This window comes from Coregonus clupeaformis, unplaced genomic scaffold, assembly GCF_020615455.1.
Source record: "Coregonus clupeaformis isolate EN_2021a unplaced genomic scaffold, ASM2061545v1 scaf0088, whole genome shotgun sequence".
Classification (NCBI taxonomy): Eukaryota; Metazoa; Chordata; class Actinopteri; order Salmoniformes; family Salmonidae; genus Coregonus; species Coregonus clupeaformis.
This window is the reverse complement of record NW_025533543.1, coordinates 299,684-315,810: the sequence shown is the minus strand read 5'-3', so window position 1 is coordinate 315,810 and position 16,127 is coordinate 299,684. Positions and strand designations below refer to the sequence as shown.

The 16,127-nt window shown below is 45.3% G+C and overlaps 1 protein-coding gene across 5 annotated transcripts in view; it reads left to right on the top strand.

Moving 5' to 3' along the window:
- Positions 1 to 16,127, top strand: part of LOC121574240 (protein Jade-1) — a 157,330-nt gene that overhangs the window by 89,409 nt on the left and 51,794 nt on the right. For all 5 annotated transcript variants that reach the window (XM_045213211.1, XM_045213210.1, XM_045213209.1 and 2 more), the window contains 5 exons: positions 2,357 to 2,544; positions 4,360 to 4,571; positions 5,198 to 5,365; positions 7,040 to 7,156; positions 13,080 to 13,694. In XM_045213211.1, the coding sequence (XP_045069146.1) occupies positions 2,357 to 2,544; positions 4,360 to 4,571; positions 5,198 to 5,365; positions 7,040 to 7,156; positions 13,080 to 13,694 (1,300 nt within the window). The remainder of the gene's footprint in view (positions 1 to 2,356; positions 2,545 to 4,359; positions 4,572 to 5,197; positions 5,366 to 7,039; positions 7,157 to 13,079; positions 13,695 to 16,127) is intronic.

Below are 16,127 nucleotides of genomic sequence, written 5' to 3'. Positions count from 1 at the left end.
TGCGCTAGACATAGCGTTTTCCTTGATGGGCAAAAAGCTAAATTTTTGTCTCATCTGACCAGAGCACCTTCTTCCATATGTTTGGGGAGTCTCCCACATGTCTTTTGGCAAACACCAAATGTATTTGCTTATTTTTTTTCTTTAAGCAAAGGCTTTTTTCTGGCCACTCTTCCGTAAAGCCCAGCTCTGTGGAGTGTACGGCTTAAAGTGGTCCTATGGATAGATACTCCAATCTCCGCTTCGTCGATGATTGGTCAACGGTAGGAAGTCTTTGTTGTCATTCAACGAGAGACAACTTGTTTTCATGCACATAATTTTGTTGAGAAATACGGCACCAAACATCTTAGTTACAGTTGAAGTCGGAAGTTTACATACACTTAGGTCGTTTTTCAACTACTCCACAAATGTCTTGTTAACAAACTATAGTTATGGCAAGTTGGTTAGGACATCTACTTTGTGCATGACACAAGTCATTTTTCCAACAATTGTTTACAGACAGATTATTTCACTTATAATTCACTGTATCACAATTCCAGTGGGTCAGAAGTTTACATACACTAAGTTGACTGTGCCTTTAAACAGCTTGGAAAATTCCAGAAAATTATGTCATGGCTTTAGAAGCTTCTGATAGGCTAATTGACATCATTTGAGTCAATTGGAGGTGTACCTGTGGATGTATTTCAAGGCCTACCTTCAAACTCAGTGCCTCTTTGCTTGACATCATGGGAAAATGTAAAGAAATCAGCCAAGACCTCAGGAAAAAAATTGTAGACCTCCACAAGTCTGGTTCATCCTTGGGAGCAATTTCCAAACGCCTGAAGGTACCACATTCATCTGTACAAACAATAGTACGCAAGTATAAACACCATGGGACCTCGCAGCCGTCATACCGCTCAGGAAGGAGACGCGTTCTGTCTCCTAGAGATGAACGTACTTTGGTGCGAAAAGTGCAAATCAATCCCAGAACAACAGCAAAGGACCTTGTGAAGATGCTGGAGGAAACGGGTGCAAAAGTATCTATATCCACAGTAAAACAAGTCTTATATCGACGTAACCTGAAAGGCTGCTCAGCTAGGAAGAAGCCGCTGCTCCAAAACCGCCATAAAAAAGCCAGACTACGGTTTGCAACTGCACATGGGGACAAAGATCGTACTTTTTGGAGAAATGTCCTCTGGTCTGATGAAACAAAAATAGAACTGTTTGGCCACAATGACCATTGTTTTGTTTGGAGGAAAAAGGGGATGTCTTGCAAGCCGAAGAACACCATCCCAACCGTGAAGCACGGGGGTGGCAGCATCATGCTGTGGGGGTGCTTTGCTGCAGGAGGGACTGGTGCACTTCACAAAATAGATGTCATCATGAGGAAGGAAAATTATGTGGATATATTGAAGCAACATCTCAAGACATCAGTCATTAAGTTAAAGCTTGGTCGCAAATGGGTCTTCCAAATGGACAATTACCCCAAGCATACTTTCAAAGTTAAGGACAATAAAGTCAAGTTATTGGAGTGGCCATCGCAAAGCCCTGACCTCAATCCTATAGAAAATGTGTTGGCAGAACTGAAAAGGCGTGTGCGAGCAAGGAGGCCTACAAACCTGACTCAGTTACACCAGCTCTGTCAGGAGGAATGGGCCAAAATTCACCCAACTTATTGTGGGAAGCTTGTGGAAGGCTACCCGACACGTTTGACCCAAGTTAAACAATTTAAAGGCTATGCTACCAAATACTAATTGAGTGTATGTAAACTTCTGACCCACTGGGAATGTGATGAAAGAAATAAAAGCTGAAATAAATCATTCTCTCTACTATTATTCTGACATTTCACATTCTTAAAATAATAATCCTAACTGACCTAAGACAGGGAGTTTTTTCCTAGGATTAAATGTCAGGAATTGTGAAAAACTGAGTTTAAATGTATTTGGCTAAGGTGTATGTAAACTTCTGACATCAACTGTATATGTAAAATTGAGCAACTAAGATCTCGTCAAAAATGAACATTTCTTTAGTTATCTTAGATTAATTCTGACTATTTTGAGGAAGTGGCTACAGGCTAGGGAGTCTCAAAATGGACAAACGGGACCGTTGACACTTTTTTCTCGCCAACCATTGAAGCATGCTGATGCCTTTAGTGTGTTTCTATGTACCCCTGATTTAAAGGAAGAATGATTATTGATGTATCCATGATTCTTTGACTGACTCACAAGTCCAAGCATCTATGTTTGACCTCCAAAATGTTTATTTCCTTACTGTGCATTTTTCACTGTACATGTTTCAGTCAGAGTTAATGAAATACAAATGGACAAAAAGGAAAAATAGTGTGTTTTCTCTCTCTGTGTGTGTGTGTGTGTGTTGACAGGATGCTACCGGAGGTGGGGCGTATCCCATTCTACTGGTCTGGGCAGGGCCAGGGCCGGGGGTGTGAGCTTGGCCTGGGGCTGAGCCAGAGGGACATGAAGACCACCGATGAGCCCCACAGCCGCTATGACCTGGATGACATGGACGTGTCCTGGCTGGAGACGGTCAACCAGGAGTTCAGGGAACTGGGTGAGAGACTTCTTCTGTGTCCCAAATGGCACCCTATTTAGTGCACTACTTTTGACCAGGGTCCATAGGGCTCTGGTCAAAGGTAGTGCACTATATAAGGGAATAGGCTTCCATTTGGAATGAAAACCTTAAATCAACATCAACAGGACTTTATTAACCTTTTGATTTGTTACGTCTGTTAATTTTAGCATTTAGGCTAAAATGACGCAAAAGCTACTAAAACGACTCCCTCACTCACATTTACTCGGCTACTGTGGATCAGCATGTTTTACAAGCTATTGTATGATCATCCTGCAGTAGGACCATACTACTGTACCTCTACTCCAATGTGACATCTTGCTTCCTCAAAACTCAAAACTGCAGACACATTTAAAGGAGAAAACACATCGCACCGAGTGACGGTCTGCCGTTCGCCATTTGGGACGCAGCCAGGGCCTGTGGCCAGGGAGGGTTGTTAGTGCTGATCAGTCTGTCAGGGGGGGTCTGTCTTCTTCATTCGTTCGCCGTTCGGTCGGCGTAGTGTGTGTTTTAGTGTTTGACTGCTGCCATTTTCGCCCATTTCTAGATGTAGAATTGGTTTGTAAATTACGGCCGGCACTCTGTTCAGAGGTGCTAAGTACTCTCGGCTGGCAAACGCTACCGGTGTGTCCGTGCCTTAACACTTCACCCTCTCACACACAGTTCTCCTCTCTCCAACTTCACTACTCCACAACTCTCTTTTATTGTGGAGTGGTGAAGTTGGAGAGAGGAGTTTTGGGGGTCAGAAGGGTGCCCCTCCCTGCACTCTTTATGTCCACACAGAGGGATCTTCCCACTGTTGAGCCCAGTCTCAACCAACCAACCGCTCTCTGTCTGTCTGTCTGGCCTGGACTACAGTGGCTGACCCTGAAGATCTCTCTCTCTCCACATCGCAGATTCGGTTTATTTGCAATCTGATCTTTTGCTTATAGATAAGAAAGAGAATTGCATTTTTAAATCCCTCAGGCCCGGGCTTATTTACTGTGCTTTTTAAAAGATTATGAAATAGTTTTTTTCCCAAAAGTGCATTGGGCGTGTTTAATCTGAAATGGGTTGCTTATCATAACCCCAATGTCAAGACCAAACAAGCACTTGCATGGTTGCTGCCGGGTTACGGTATAATTCCATATTGCAACACCGATAGGCTAATATAGCATGCTCCATCTTTTCCTTTCTTTTGATCTCTCGATCCATCTCTCGCTTTACCAACATCCCTCACTCCATGTATCTTTATCTCTTGCTCCCTCTTTCCCCCACACAAAGTTATGCACGTACACACAAATGTTCCCACTGAAATGTTTGTTCCTCTAGCCTCTCCCTATTTACAAGATGTAAATGTCACAGGCTCAGAAGTTAATGGATAACTAAACTCAGCTTCTTCCTGGTTTGCTTTTAAACAACTCTGTAATCACTGAACACTCTACAGTATGTAACCCATGGGAGGCCTTTTACCAGTAGTTATAAAACATGGTCTGACGCATGGACGTTTGCTTTCTGTTGTGGCAGTTGGAAAATGGCAAGAATTTGAAGAAGTACAAGATACATTTATAGCCGGGGTTTAATAGTACAAAATGTTCTGTAAATGAAAGACACACAGTTGAGTTCAATACAAAACACGTGCCAATCCAGTTACTTGAGCCAGATAGAAATTCCCATAGGGTGATGGCTTAGCCTTAGCAATGTGACTAGCTGTGACCCTTTACCAGACTCTCTGTCCTTCTCTCCCAAATGTATGAATCAGACCTTCTGTGTCTGACACTGACTCTCTCACTCTCCTTCCCTCCCTCCCTCCCTCAGCGCTGCCGGAGCTGGACGAGCTGACCATGGAGCGTGTGTTGGTGGAGTTGGAGAGCCAGTGTGAGGAGAACATGCAGCAGGCCATCGAGACGGAGGAGGGCCTGGGCATCGAGTACGACGAGGACGTGGTGTGTGACGTGTGCCGGTCCCCAGAGGGAGAAGACGGCAACGAGATGGTCTTCTGTGACAAGTGCAACATCTGCGTACACCAGGTACAGATAAGGGTTGGGTGGAGGTGGGTGAAGAGGAGGGGACAATTAGAAGTTATGGGGATATTAAGAGTTTCTTGTCTTTGGAAGAGGGTGTACGTGTTTAGTGAGCGTTAAATCTGTTTGGGCGGTATTAAGGGTGTTTTTGGGGTCAGGATGCGATTGGGGATGGGGGGATTTGTAGTTTTTTGGGGTCATGGAAAGAATTACATACTGTCAGATCGTACAGAAACTCTCCCTGTTAATGGAATTCTGGGTATTTGACAACTATAAACAGCAAGAAAAATACATCCCAGAAATAGACCCATCAACCTCATGTTTTAGTTTTTTAGACTGCCGTTTTTTTATTGGGTGGAATGGTGTTAATTGGTTTGACAATCCCCTGACAGTTATACAGCTCTATCAACCTCCGTTCACCACAGTTTTGACATGTTTGAAAATAGTCCCTCATCCTCTCCATCTCCTCCCATTCCCTCTCTCTCCCCCTCTCTCCATCTCCTCTTTCCCTCTCCTCTGTTTCCTCTCCTCCATCTCCACCACCATATTTCCCTCTCCCCCACCCCTCCGTCTCTCCTCCCTCCCTCCATCCCTCTCTCACTCTCCTCCCCCATCCCTCTGTCTCTCCCCAGGCATGTTATGGGATCCTGAAGGTCCCACAGGGGAACTGGCTGTGCCGAACCTGCGCCCTGGGGGTGCAACCCAAATGCCTGCTGTGCCCCAAGAGAGGCGGAGCCCTGAAGCCCACCCGCAGTGGAACTAAGTGGGTCCACGTCAGCTGTGCCTTATGGATCCCCGAGGTGAGCCCACTGGGCACATACACATACACACAAGCACATACGCATACATATTCATACGCACAGCCACATTATACACATGCACACACACACACATTTATACACTTTCAATACACACGATCATGATTAATATATATGCAAATACACACGCTCCCACTCCCAAACAGACAAGCACACACACACACCTTGAGCATCAACATTACTGGGACAATAAGACAAACGTGTTTGCACTAAGGCCTGATGCTCAAACCGGCGTTAAACGCTTAGATCCCCGTTAATGAAGTGCCTTTTGGTGTCCTGAACCCTTTTAGCAATAATTATATTCTGTCACCCTTAATTGGACTAATTCTTATTGTTGTTCTCGTTTGTTTCTGTTTGTTTTACTTCCCCTCCAACGTCTTTGAATGGAAATTAATTTGCGTCCTTCGCGCTCTCTCTCCTCTCTCTCTCTCTCTCTCTCTCTCTCTCTCTCTCTCTCTCTCTCTCTCTCTCTGCACTAAAGACACAGGCAGTGAGGTGTTAGTTAATAAGAAGTCACGGCGGAATTTCACAGGCGTGAAGCATGAGGGGGGCTTTCAGTGCTCACCTGTGGTTTGTCTCTGGGTCAGCCGGCGAGGGGCAGAGCCTGACTAATGGTTCAGACAGTGGACTCCTTTCCATCTGGCAGTCGGAGAGGCTGAGCCTTTGACTGTGTCACTGTGTCTCTGAGAGGGTCCGGCTGCAGCTGAGGCTGTATCTCACTCACTTAGTCTTCAAGTGCTCGAAGCTCCCGCAGCTCTACGCCTCTCTCCGCAGCCCTCCAAACCCCCTCCCTCCGCAGCCCTTATTCCAACTTCGATTTCCTACTCATTTCCAATTGTCACTTTAAATGAAAGCTTTTCATTGTCTTTTGAAAATATGAACTAATTGGAGCCGGAATAAGGGGAAGGAGCGATTTGAAAAGTCACACACACACTCAGAGAAAGACACTCGGAAAGAGACACAGTCCTCCATCTTGAGATTTGAAGACTCTTGGATATCCTAATCAAGAGAGGACAAAAGCAAGGGAGGGGAAGGAAGATGGTGATGCTTGCGCGGAGCGAGAGAGCATAGCCCTCCTCTCTGTGTCAAAGGCCTGGTTCAATGGCTGCAATCAGAATGGGGGAGGATTCACACAGTATTTAATGGATTATCAGAGAGAGGAGGGGATGGAGGAAGTCAGCATTGTCTGGCAGTTATTATGGCCTGGGCATGAAGGATGAGGCCTTACAGAAAGACTCTTTTCAGAGAGAGGAATATGAATGTGGGGGAATGAATGTCGGAAGCTGGGCGGAAGGGAAAAGCCCTTCATGGGAGGACACTGGGCTCTAGGAATACTTAGCATGCAGCATGCTCTCTTTATGACCTGATGGTCATATAGACTTTACAGAGAACATGACATTCAGTGAAGAACTGCTTACAATCTCAAAGTCTGTATAATGTTTGTGAGGCAAAGTGCCTGATGAGCATCTGTAAAAACATGTTCAATACAACAACAAAAAATCTGTTCTGGAAACCCTATACATGTAGGTGTTGTGAGTGTCTGTATTAATGTCTTGTAAGACACATCTGTATTGACATTGTGTGTGTGTGTGTGTGTGTGTGTGTGTGTGTGTGTGTGTGTGTGTGTGTGTGTGTGTGTGTGTGCGTGGTATCCAGGTAAGTATAGGCTGCCCAGAGAAGATGGAGCCCATTACCAAGGTATCCCACATCCCCGCCAGCCGCTGGGCCCTGTCCTGCAGCCTGTGTCGAGAACACACAGGCACCTGCATACAGGTGAGACACACGCAATATGAGTCACATTTATCACAGTACCAGGAAACACCACCTTACTGCACCAGTACACACAATAGTATCGCCAGATGCACACGCACACACAGTAAGCCCCCTAATTTATATTAGCATGTCAGTGCACCTGCGGGTGTTAAAGATGCCATGAAGGTGTGATAAGGAGTTCTTCATTTTAATGAGCAGCACATATGTGACCCACCATCTATTTTCAGTCTTATGTTCTAAAATTTGAAATTGTGTTTTTTTTTACATTGGATAAAAGTACAGACTCAGAGCTTCAAAATGGCATATCATCCACTATAGTTGGAGGAAACATGGGAAAGTAATGCTGCTTTAATAGTTGATAAACGTATAATCCCATTTAGGAGAAAAAGGTATTCAAACATTTTGCTGTGATTTTCACACTTGCTCTACATTAATCCTTGGGAAACATATATTTAGAAAATGAATACTTTCACCAAAATTGCTTCTCTGAACATTATCTCACCAAGTTACCCCACTAGGCAAAACATTTACAGTATTGAATTGCCTATTGTTGTTTAATAAAGATAACCTTTCACATTGAACAGCTACAGTGCTGCTTTTTGTTTACGCCCATTTAGCATCTTTCACACCCTCTAAAGCCTTAGACCCACCCATCTCTTAAAGAATCCACATTGGAACAAATAAAAGATTTGAACAATAAAATACTTGTAGTAGCCTACAATGAGGAAAAACTTAAAACACAAGGCTTAGGTAAAAACAATATCTAGACTTAGGCCTATATCATAAGATCCTTTGAGTAACTTTGGTTCAGGTTATTATGAACAAACTAATCTAGCCTGAGAGCATAAGAGAAAGTATTCAGACCCCTTGACTTTTCTAAATTTTGTTACGTTACAGCCTTATTCTAAAATTGATTAAATAAATAAAGTAAATCTACACATAATACCCCATCATGACAAAGCGAAAAACAGATTTTTAGAATGTCCGTTTCAGCTCGAGATATCTGTTTTTTTGCATTGGATGCATCCCACCGCATCCTCTATGTCGCACTTCCGCATCTGCGGTGAAATGTGACAGAGCTAGAGAGGTGTTTGTCAGACCATGAGACATCCCGAAAATCGGTCTACTCACAAAATCGTCTGTAGCGTCAGAATGGTTTGGCCTCTATGGAAAGATGAGACTCTCACGAAGACGATTGTGTTCTCTGTTTTGATCTGAGACCCCCACAAGCGTCTTGGGACTCGTCTGAAGTCGGTACAGCCGATCTGCCAACGTCTCTCTGTGGTTTCCCAACAGTTATGACCCCTCCTAATATGACTCATCTATGGAAAGATGAGACTCTCACGAACACGTACATGTTGGTTGTTTTGCTCTAGGCCTCACAAGACTCGTCTGAAGGTCCCCGGTACCAGTTAAAAAAATTATGGAAGTATATATGGAGACTATTTAGTGCATAAGGGGTTAAATACATGTAAAGAAATAAATAAATGAATGTCTCCTGATCTTTCTTATATCTTTCAGATATACTGTAGGACTGACATTTCAGAACAAACTTCCCTTTTATTTATTTTTGGGACTATCTGTTGTTCCATATAGTGAATCTGTTATTCAATGCGTTTGAATGGGCAGTAAGGCCAAAACTAATTTTCATCAAATAATTAAAACATTTTTTTAAATTATAAATCAAATAGCTAAATGATCCTTGGTATGACTTTCTTAAAACAATTCCATATAGCATAGTAGAACCCCCCATCCTCCCTAGTTAAACATGACAAACTGGCAAACATGAAAAAGATTATCGTCATGCATGCCTTAGCACATCAGCAATCAACATTAGCAGCAAAATGCAACTGGCCAGCTCAGCTAGCCAATGGCTCGTTGCGGGACGAAGCAACCTATAACGGTACCTGTATGCAACTGTCTAGCTAACTAGCTACAGTGGGGAGAATAAGTATTTGATACACTGCCGATTTTGCAGGTTTTCCTACTTACAAAGCATATAGAGGTCTGTAATTTTTATCATAGGTACACTTCAACTGTGAGAGACTGAATCTAAAACAAAAATCCAGAAAATCACATTGTATGATTTTTAAGTAATTAATTTGCATTTTATTGCATGACATAAGTATTTGATACATCAGAAAAGCAGAACTTAATATTTGGTACAGAAACCTTTGTTTGCAATTACAGAGATCATAAGTTTCCTGTAGGTCTTAACCAGGTTTGCACACACTGCAGCAGGGATTTTGGCCCACTCCTCCATACAGACCTTCTCCAGATCCTTCAGGTTACGGGGCTGTCGCTGGGCAATACGGACTTTCAGCTCCCTCCAAAGATTTTCTATTGGGTTCAGGTCTGGAGACTGGCTAGGCCACTCCAGGACCTTGAGATGCTTCTTACGGAGCCACTCCTTAGTTGCCCTGGCTGTGTGTTTCGGGTCGTTGTCATGCTGGAAGACCCAGCAACGACCCATCTTCAATGCTCTTACTGAGGGAAGGAGGTTGTTGGCCAAGATCTCGCGATACATGGCCCCATCCATCCTCACCTCAATACAGTGCAGTCGTCCTGTCCCCTTTGCAGAAAAGCATCCCCAAAGAATGATGTTTCCACCTCCATGCTTCACGGTTGGGATGGTGTTCTTGGGGTTGTACTCATCCTTCTTCTTCCTCCAAACACGGCGAGTGGAGTTTAGACCAAAAAGCTCTATTTTTGTCTCATCAGACCACATGACCTTCTCCCATTCCTCCTCTGGATCATCCAGATGGTCATTGGCAAACTTCAGACGGGCCTGGACATGCGCTGGCTTGAGCAGGGGGACCTTGCGTGCGCTGCAGGATTTTAATCCATGACGGCGTAGTGTGTTACTAATGGTTTTCTTTGAGACTGTGGTCCCAGCTCTCTTCAGGTCATTGACCAGGTCCTGCCGTGTAGTTCTGGGCTGATCCCTCACCTTTCTCATGATCATTGATGCGCCACGAGGTGAGATCTTGCATGGAGCCCCAGACCGAGGGTGATTGACCGTCATCTTGAACTTCTTCCATTTTCTAATAATTGCGCCAACAGTTGTTGCCTTCTCACCAAGCTGCTTGCCTATTGTCCTGTAGCCCATCCCAGCCTTGTGCAGGTCTACAATTTTATCCCTGATGTCCTTATACAGCTCTCTGGTCTTGGCCATTGTGGAGAGGTTGGAGTCTGTTTGATTGAGTGTGTGGACCGGTGTCTTTTTATACAGGTAACGAGTTCAAACAGGTGCAGTTAATACAGGTAATGAGTGGAGAACAGGAGGGCTTCTTAAAGAAAAACTAACAGGTCTGTGAGAGCCGGAATTCTTACTGGTTGGTAGGTGATCAAATACTTATGTCATGCAATAAAATGCAAATTAATTACTTAAATCCAGAAAATCACATTGTATGATTTTTTTGTTTTAGATTCCGTCTCTCACAGTTGAAGTGTACCTATGATAAAAATTACAGACCTCTACATGCTTTGTAAGTAGGAAAACCTGCTAAATCGGCAGTGTATCAAATACTTGTTCTCCCCATAGCTAACAATATCTAGCAATGAAAACAACTTTATCATACAGTTGAGACAATAACGTATGTACATGTAGCTATCTTGGCATTTTAACTGTAGACTCTTACTGGTGTATGGATTATGATGATTCACGGCAGACTGAAACACTTCCAAAATAATCCTTCCCACTCGACTTCAACCAGTCCAGACTGCTTTAGCCACAGAAGACAGAGCTGTGTTGATACCAGTAGCTGTATTCAGCACAACACTGGTATTGAAAGTTGTAGCTACACTTTGCATGTAGTCCATGATGAAAATATGAGTAAATCCAATGGATCTTTCAAATATCCACGGCAGCAGAGAGCAGGATGTGCCATTTGACAGAGAAGCCTTGAGTGACAGAATGGACTCTCTACCTCGTGAATGTCCCAGCCCTCTCATTATCTCAACCAATCATGGTTTTTTCTGTGCCTAAACAGTTTTGTGATTTCACATTTGACTTCTATATATTTACGGATTACATACCAGTTTGTTATTAAGGCACATGAAAGTTCACAAGAAGGCATTTCTGCCAAAAAACGAATTTTGATGTTCAAATGCCTCCTGTGAAGTAGTGACGTGCATCATATGCCCAGCTTTCTGTAACAGGTCACATATCGGATACATATTAATATCAGTACGTTTTGTGTGAAAGCAGAGGAGTCAGAGAGATGGCAGATGATGAGGCTCTGAACAAATCGACAAACCCCCAGATAGCAAGCTGGGCCTGTTTGACACCAAACAACTGAAACCAGCTGCACTAACTAAACACGTTTATATTCAGAGAAATTGCTGTCTGACAAATTATGATTTATGTTTTATTGGAGGATTATTATATTAAAATACTGATCATTTTAATGTAGCTCATCAATAAGGCTGTGTCCCAAATGCATCCTATTCCCTACATAACGCACTACTTGAATAAGTGCACTATATAGGGAATAGGGTGCCATTTGGGACACACACTAAGGCTATGGTCTGGTACTTACTCTCATAACGTTGACATGTCTAGTAAGGGTGCAGTGAAGCAGCAGAGCTTGTACTGTATCTGTATCCACTATCCACCAGACAGACAGTGTGATATATTTGGACTGAAGAGAACTACTTCCATTTAACGTTTAGCGGCCTGACAATGGGAGTCAGTGTGGAGAGCTGGTATTGAGGGCATTACCAAGCTGCAGGGTAAAGAGATGAGGAATAGTGATTTCCAGTTCTGGCTGATCTCTCTCGCCTCATCATGGCAGACAGTGCCGTATGGGCTCTCAACCCTCAGGAGAGAGACAGCCACTGAGACGAGTGGGATACTCTACTGTGATGAAGAGAGAGAAAGCATGGAATGGGAGAGTCATAACGCCACGTTCTCCTCTCTGCTTCAGTGATGGGAGGGAGTTGGGCCTCTGGAGAACAGGGAGAGGAAGAGGCAGAGAGAGAGAGGGAGGGAGGGATAAAGAGGTAGAATGGGCACAGGAGAGGGCCAGAGTGACAAGTGGGCTCTGATATCTTCTGTGAGTTGGGCCTCTGGAGACAGAGCGAAAGAAAGGGAAAGAGAGAAAGAGAGGCGTGACAGAGGAGAGGAGAGCCATTTCACCTTGGCTATGTCCCACATGGCACCATATTACCCACATAGTGCAGTACTTTTGACTGGAGCCCCGATCAAAAGTACTGCACTATATAGGGAATAGGGTACCGTTTGGGACGCAGCCCCTGAGCTGAGCAGGCCTGTCATTGTCATCCCAGGCCCTAAGAGAATGTGGGCCTCTTGTTCTGCTGCTCTCTGATGCCATGAAAAACACTGCCATCCCCCATCCTCCCCCCATCCCCCCATGAGACCTCTCCCGGAGGCAGTCTTTGGTGAGGTCTGAAATGGATAGGGCTGAGGAAAGACAACAACAGAGGTTTGATTTTAGACTGTGGTTGTAATGCAGGGAGGCACGGACAGATGTTGTTCTCTGTGGCTTCTGATACTAATATAGGAACCAATAATTATTTTGATCATGTTGCCCACAGGTCAGGAGATAGCGGAGCTCCTGTTGGTCTGGGGTAGATAGGACAGAGGCAGACCGAACACTCATTTCTCTGAACACAATCTCTGTCATGCACATTTCTCTCTGTGGTGGCAGAGGAAGGAGTTGTGACAGTATTGCGTAGCAGTCGTTACCATGTTTCTGTTTGTGTGAAGACAACATCATCAGCTACAGACTGTGTGACTGTGTACGGTCATCTGTATGTGTGTTTAACAACTGAAGCAGTGTTGACGTGACACTCATATTTGAAACCTATCTTTCCTTTACTCTCTTTTGCTTCCTCTCCTCCTCACCTCACTCCCTACCTCCCTCCTCCTCTCCTCCTTCCTCCCTCCCTCCCTCCCCAGTGCTCCATGCCCTCCTGCATTGTGGCCTTCCATGTGACCTGCGCCTTTGACCATGGTCTGGAGATGCGCACCATCCTGGCCGAGAACGATGAAGTGCGCTTCAAATCCTACTGCCTAGAGCACAGCAGCACTACCGCACCCGGCAACAGTAACAACGCCATGACCGGCAACAGTAACCACACCAACAGCGCTGGTGCCAGCAAACCAGACTGGGCTGGACAGGGCAACGAGCACAGAGCCACCGTCACCGCGGCGGACCACCACCAAGCGACCAGCGAGCCGCCACCATTAGAGCGGCCGCTGCCGCCTGTGGAGCGTCCAGACCGGGACCAGATAGAGAGGGAGAAGGCCAGCCAGCGCAAACAGAAACTACAGGAGCTGGAGGACGAGTTCTACCGCCTGGTGGACCCCAAGGACGTGGCGGAGAACCTGGGCCTGCCGGACGCCCACGTGGACTTCTTGTACCAGTTCTGGAAGCTGAGGAGGAAGTCCAACTTCAACCGTCCTCTGTTGACGTTGAAGAGAGACGAGGTAGATAACCTGGCGCAGCAGGAGCAAGACGTGCTCTACCGACGCCTCAAACTGTTCACACACCTACGCCAGGACCTGGAGAGGGTGAGTGGCTGGCCCAGGGAGGTGGGGACAATGTGTGTGTAATGTGAGTGTGTGTTGTTGTAATGACGTGTATGTGTGTTGCTCTGTCTGTCTGTCCATCTGTATGACTTACACAATCCATCTGGCTGCCTGGGTCATCCATTGGGCAGATGGTGAAAGGGCTACATTTACATTTTAGTCATTTAGCAGGCAATCTTATCCAGAGTGACTTACAGTTGTGCATCCATCTTAAGATAGCTAGGTGAGACAACCACTTATCACAATCATAGTAAGTCCATTTTTCCTCAGTAAAGTAGCTATCAGCAAAGTCGGTGCTAGTAAGAAAATGCATTATTATTATTATTTATTTATTTATTTATTTTTCTCCAAAGATACTCTATATGCCTGTACTCTATTAGGCTATACGGCTGAATGATGTTTTAGTAACATTTACAGCAGACTCCAGCTCAGTCCTAACTCTCCTGTCCTCTGACATGTCCAACTCTGTCCATAATGTAGTTTGACTGAGACAAGGGGTAGCCTGCCCTGTGCTATCCGCTCAGGATGCCCCATGCAGCCTCCCCATAGAAAACAATCAGGGGCTACATCAGTCAAGGCTCCAGTAAAGAGTGGAGTGGAGAGAGGTAGGCAGCTAACTAGGTCCAAATGGCCGATTAATTACCAGGATGGAGAGGGAGGCTGAGCAGAGCAGACATACTTAGTGGTCCCCTGGGCCACACACACACCGGGCATACACGCACACGCACACATACAACCTCGCACACATACACATACACAGACACACCACAAACACACGCACATACATACACACACATACACACACCGCACATACACCCTCTGTGGTAAAGGCTCACTAATAACCTCAAACGGCAGATCGATGCGTCCAGAGCTCCTCTTTCATTCGGGCCCTCCACTTAGCCACGGGGCCTTTAGATTAAGTGATGTCCGTGTTTGTCACGCAGTCGCTGCCGATCCCATTTCCCTTCTATAGACCTCCCTCCTGAATCCTGCTACTGCAAGAACAAAGGATGCATGCGTGGGCCGGGCCTTATCAGGTTATCACAGCTCAACATCACAGCTCTCTCTCTATATGCTGTAATACACAATGCTGTCAATGTGCTTGAGTCCTCCCACGCCACAGTACAGAGAATAAAAAAATATATATAAAGGTACTATTTTATTTATCCATTGAGGTCTTAATTGAGTGGTTTTGGTGGTTATAATTAAGTTTGGGGACAAGGGTCGTTCCAAAGGGAATTGTGCGGGTGGCTATGTCAGGGGAGGGTTAACTGGCGATTGGAAATTCACTTCTATCCTCTTAACCTGAATCATTGGAGTAGTGGAGGATTGGATTTCTGAGTTGCATCCCAAATGGAACCCAATTCCCATCAATATGGAGTTGGTCCCCCCTTTTCAGCTATAACAGCCTCCACTCTTCTGGGAAGGCTTTCCACTAGATGTTGGAACATTGCTGTGGGGACTTGCTTCCATTCAGCCACGAGCATTAGTGAGGTCGGCCTCTGATGTTGGGCGATTAGGCCTGGCTCGCAGTCAGCGTTCCAATTCATCCCAAAGGTGTTCGATGTGGTTGAGGTCAGGGCTCTGTGCAGGCCAGTCAAGTTCTTCCACACCGATCTCGACAAACCATTTCTGTATGGACCTCGCTTTGTGCACGGGGGCATTGTCATGCTGAAATAGCAAATGGCCTTCCCCAAACTGTTGCCACAAAGTTGGAAGCATAGAATCTTCTAGAATGTCATTGTATGCTGTAGCGTTAAGATTTCCCTTCACTGGAACTAAGGGGGCTAGCCCGAACCATGAAAAACAGCTCCAGACCATTATTCCTCCTCCACCAAACTTTACAGTTGGCACTATGCATTCGGGCAGTTAGCGTTCTCCTGGCATCCGCAAAACCCAGATTTGTTCGTCAGACGGCTAGATGGTGAAGCGTGATACATCACTCCAGAGAACGCGTTTCCACTGCAGAGTCCAATGGCAGCAAGCTTTACACCACTCCAGCCGACGTTTGGCATTGCGCATGGTGATCTTAAGCTTGTGTGCGGCTGCTCGGCCATGGAAACCCATTTCATGAATCTCCCGACGAACAGTTCTTGTGCTGACGTTGCTTCCAGAGTCATTTTGGAACTCGGTAGTGAGTGTTGCAACCGAGGACAGACAATTCTTACGCGCTTCGGCAGTCCCGTTCTGTGACCTTGTGTGTCCTACCATTTGTCGGCAGAGTCGTTGTTGCTCCGAGACGTTTCCACTTCACAATCACAGCACTTACAGTTGACCGGGGCAGCTCTACCAGGGCAGAAACTTGATGAACTGACTTGTTGGAAAGGTGGCATCCTATGACGGTGGCATGTTGAATGTCATTGAGCTCTTCAGTAAGGCCATTCTACTGCCAATGTTTGTCTATGGAGATTGCAT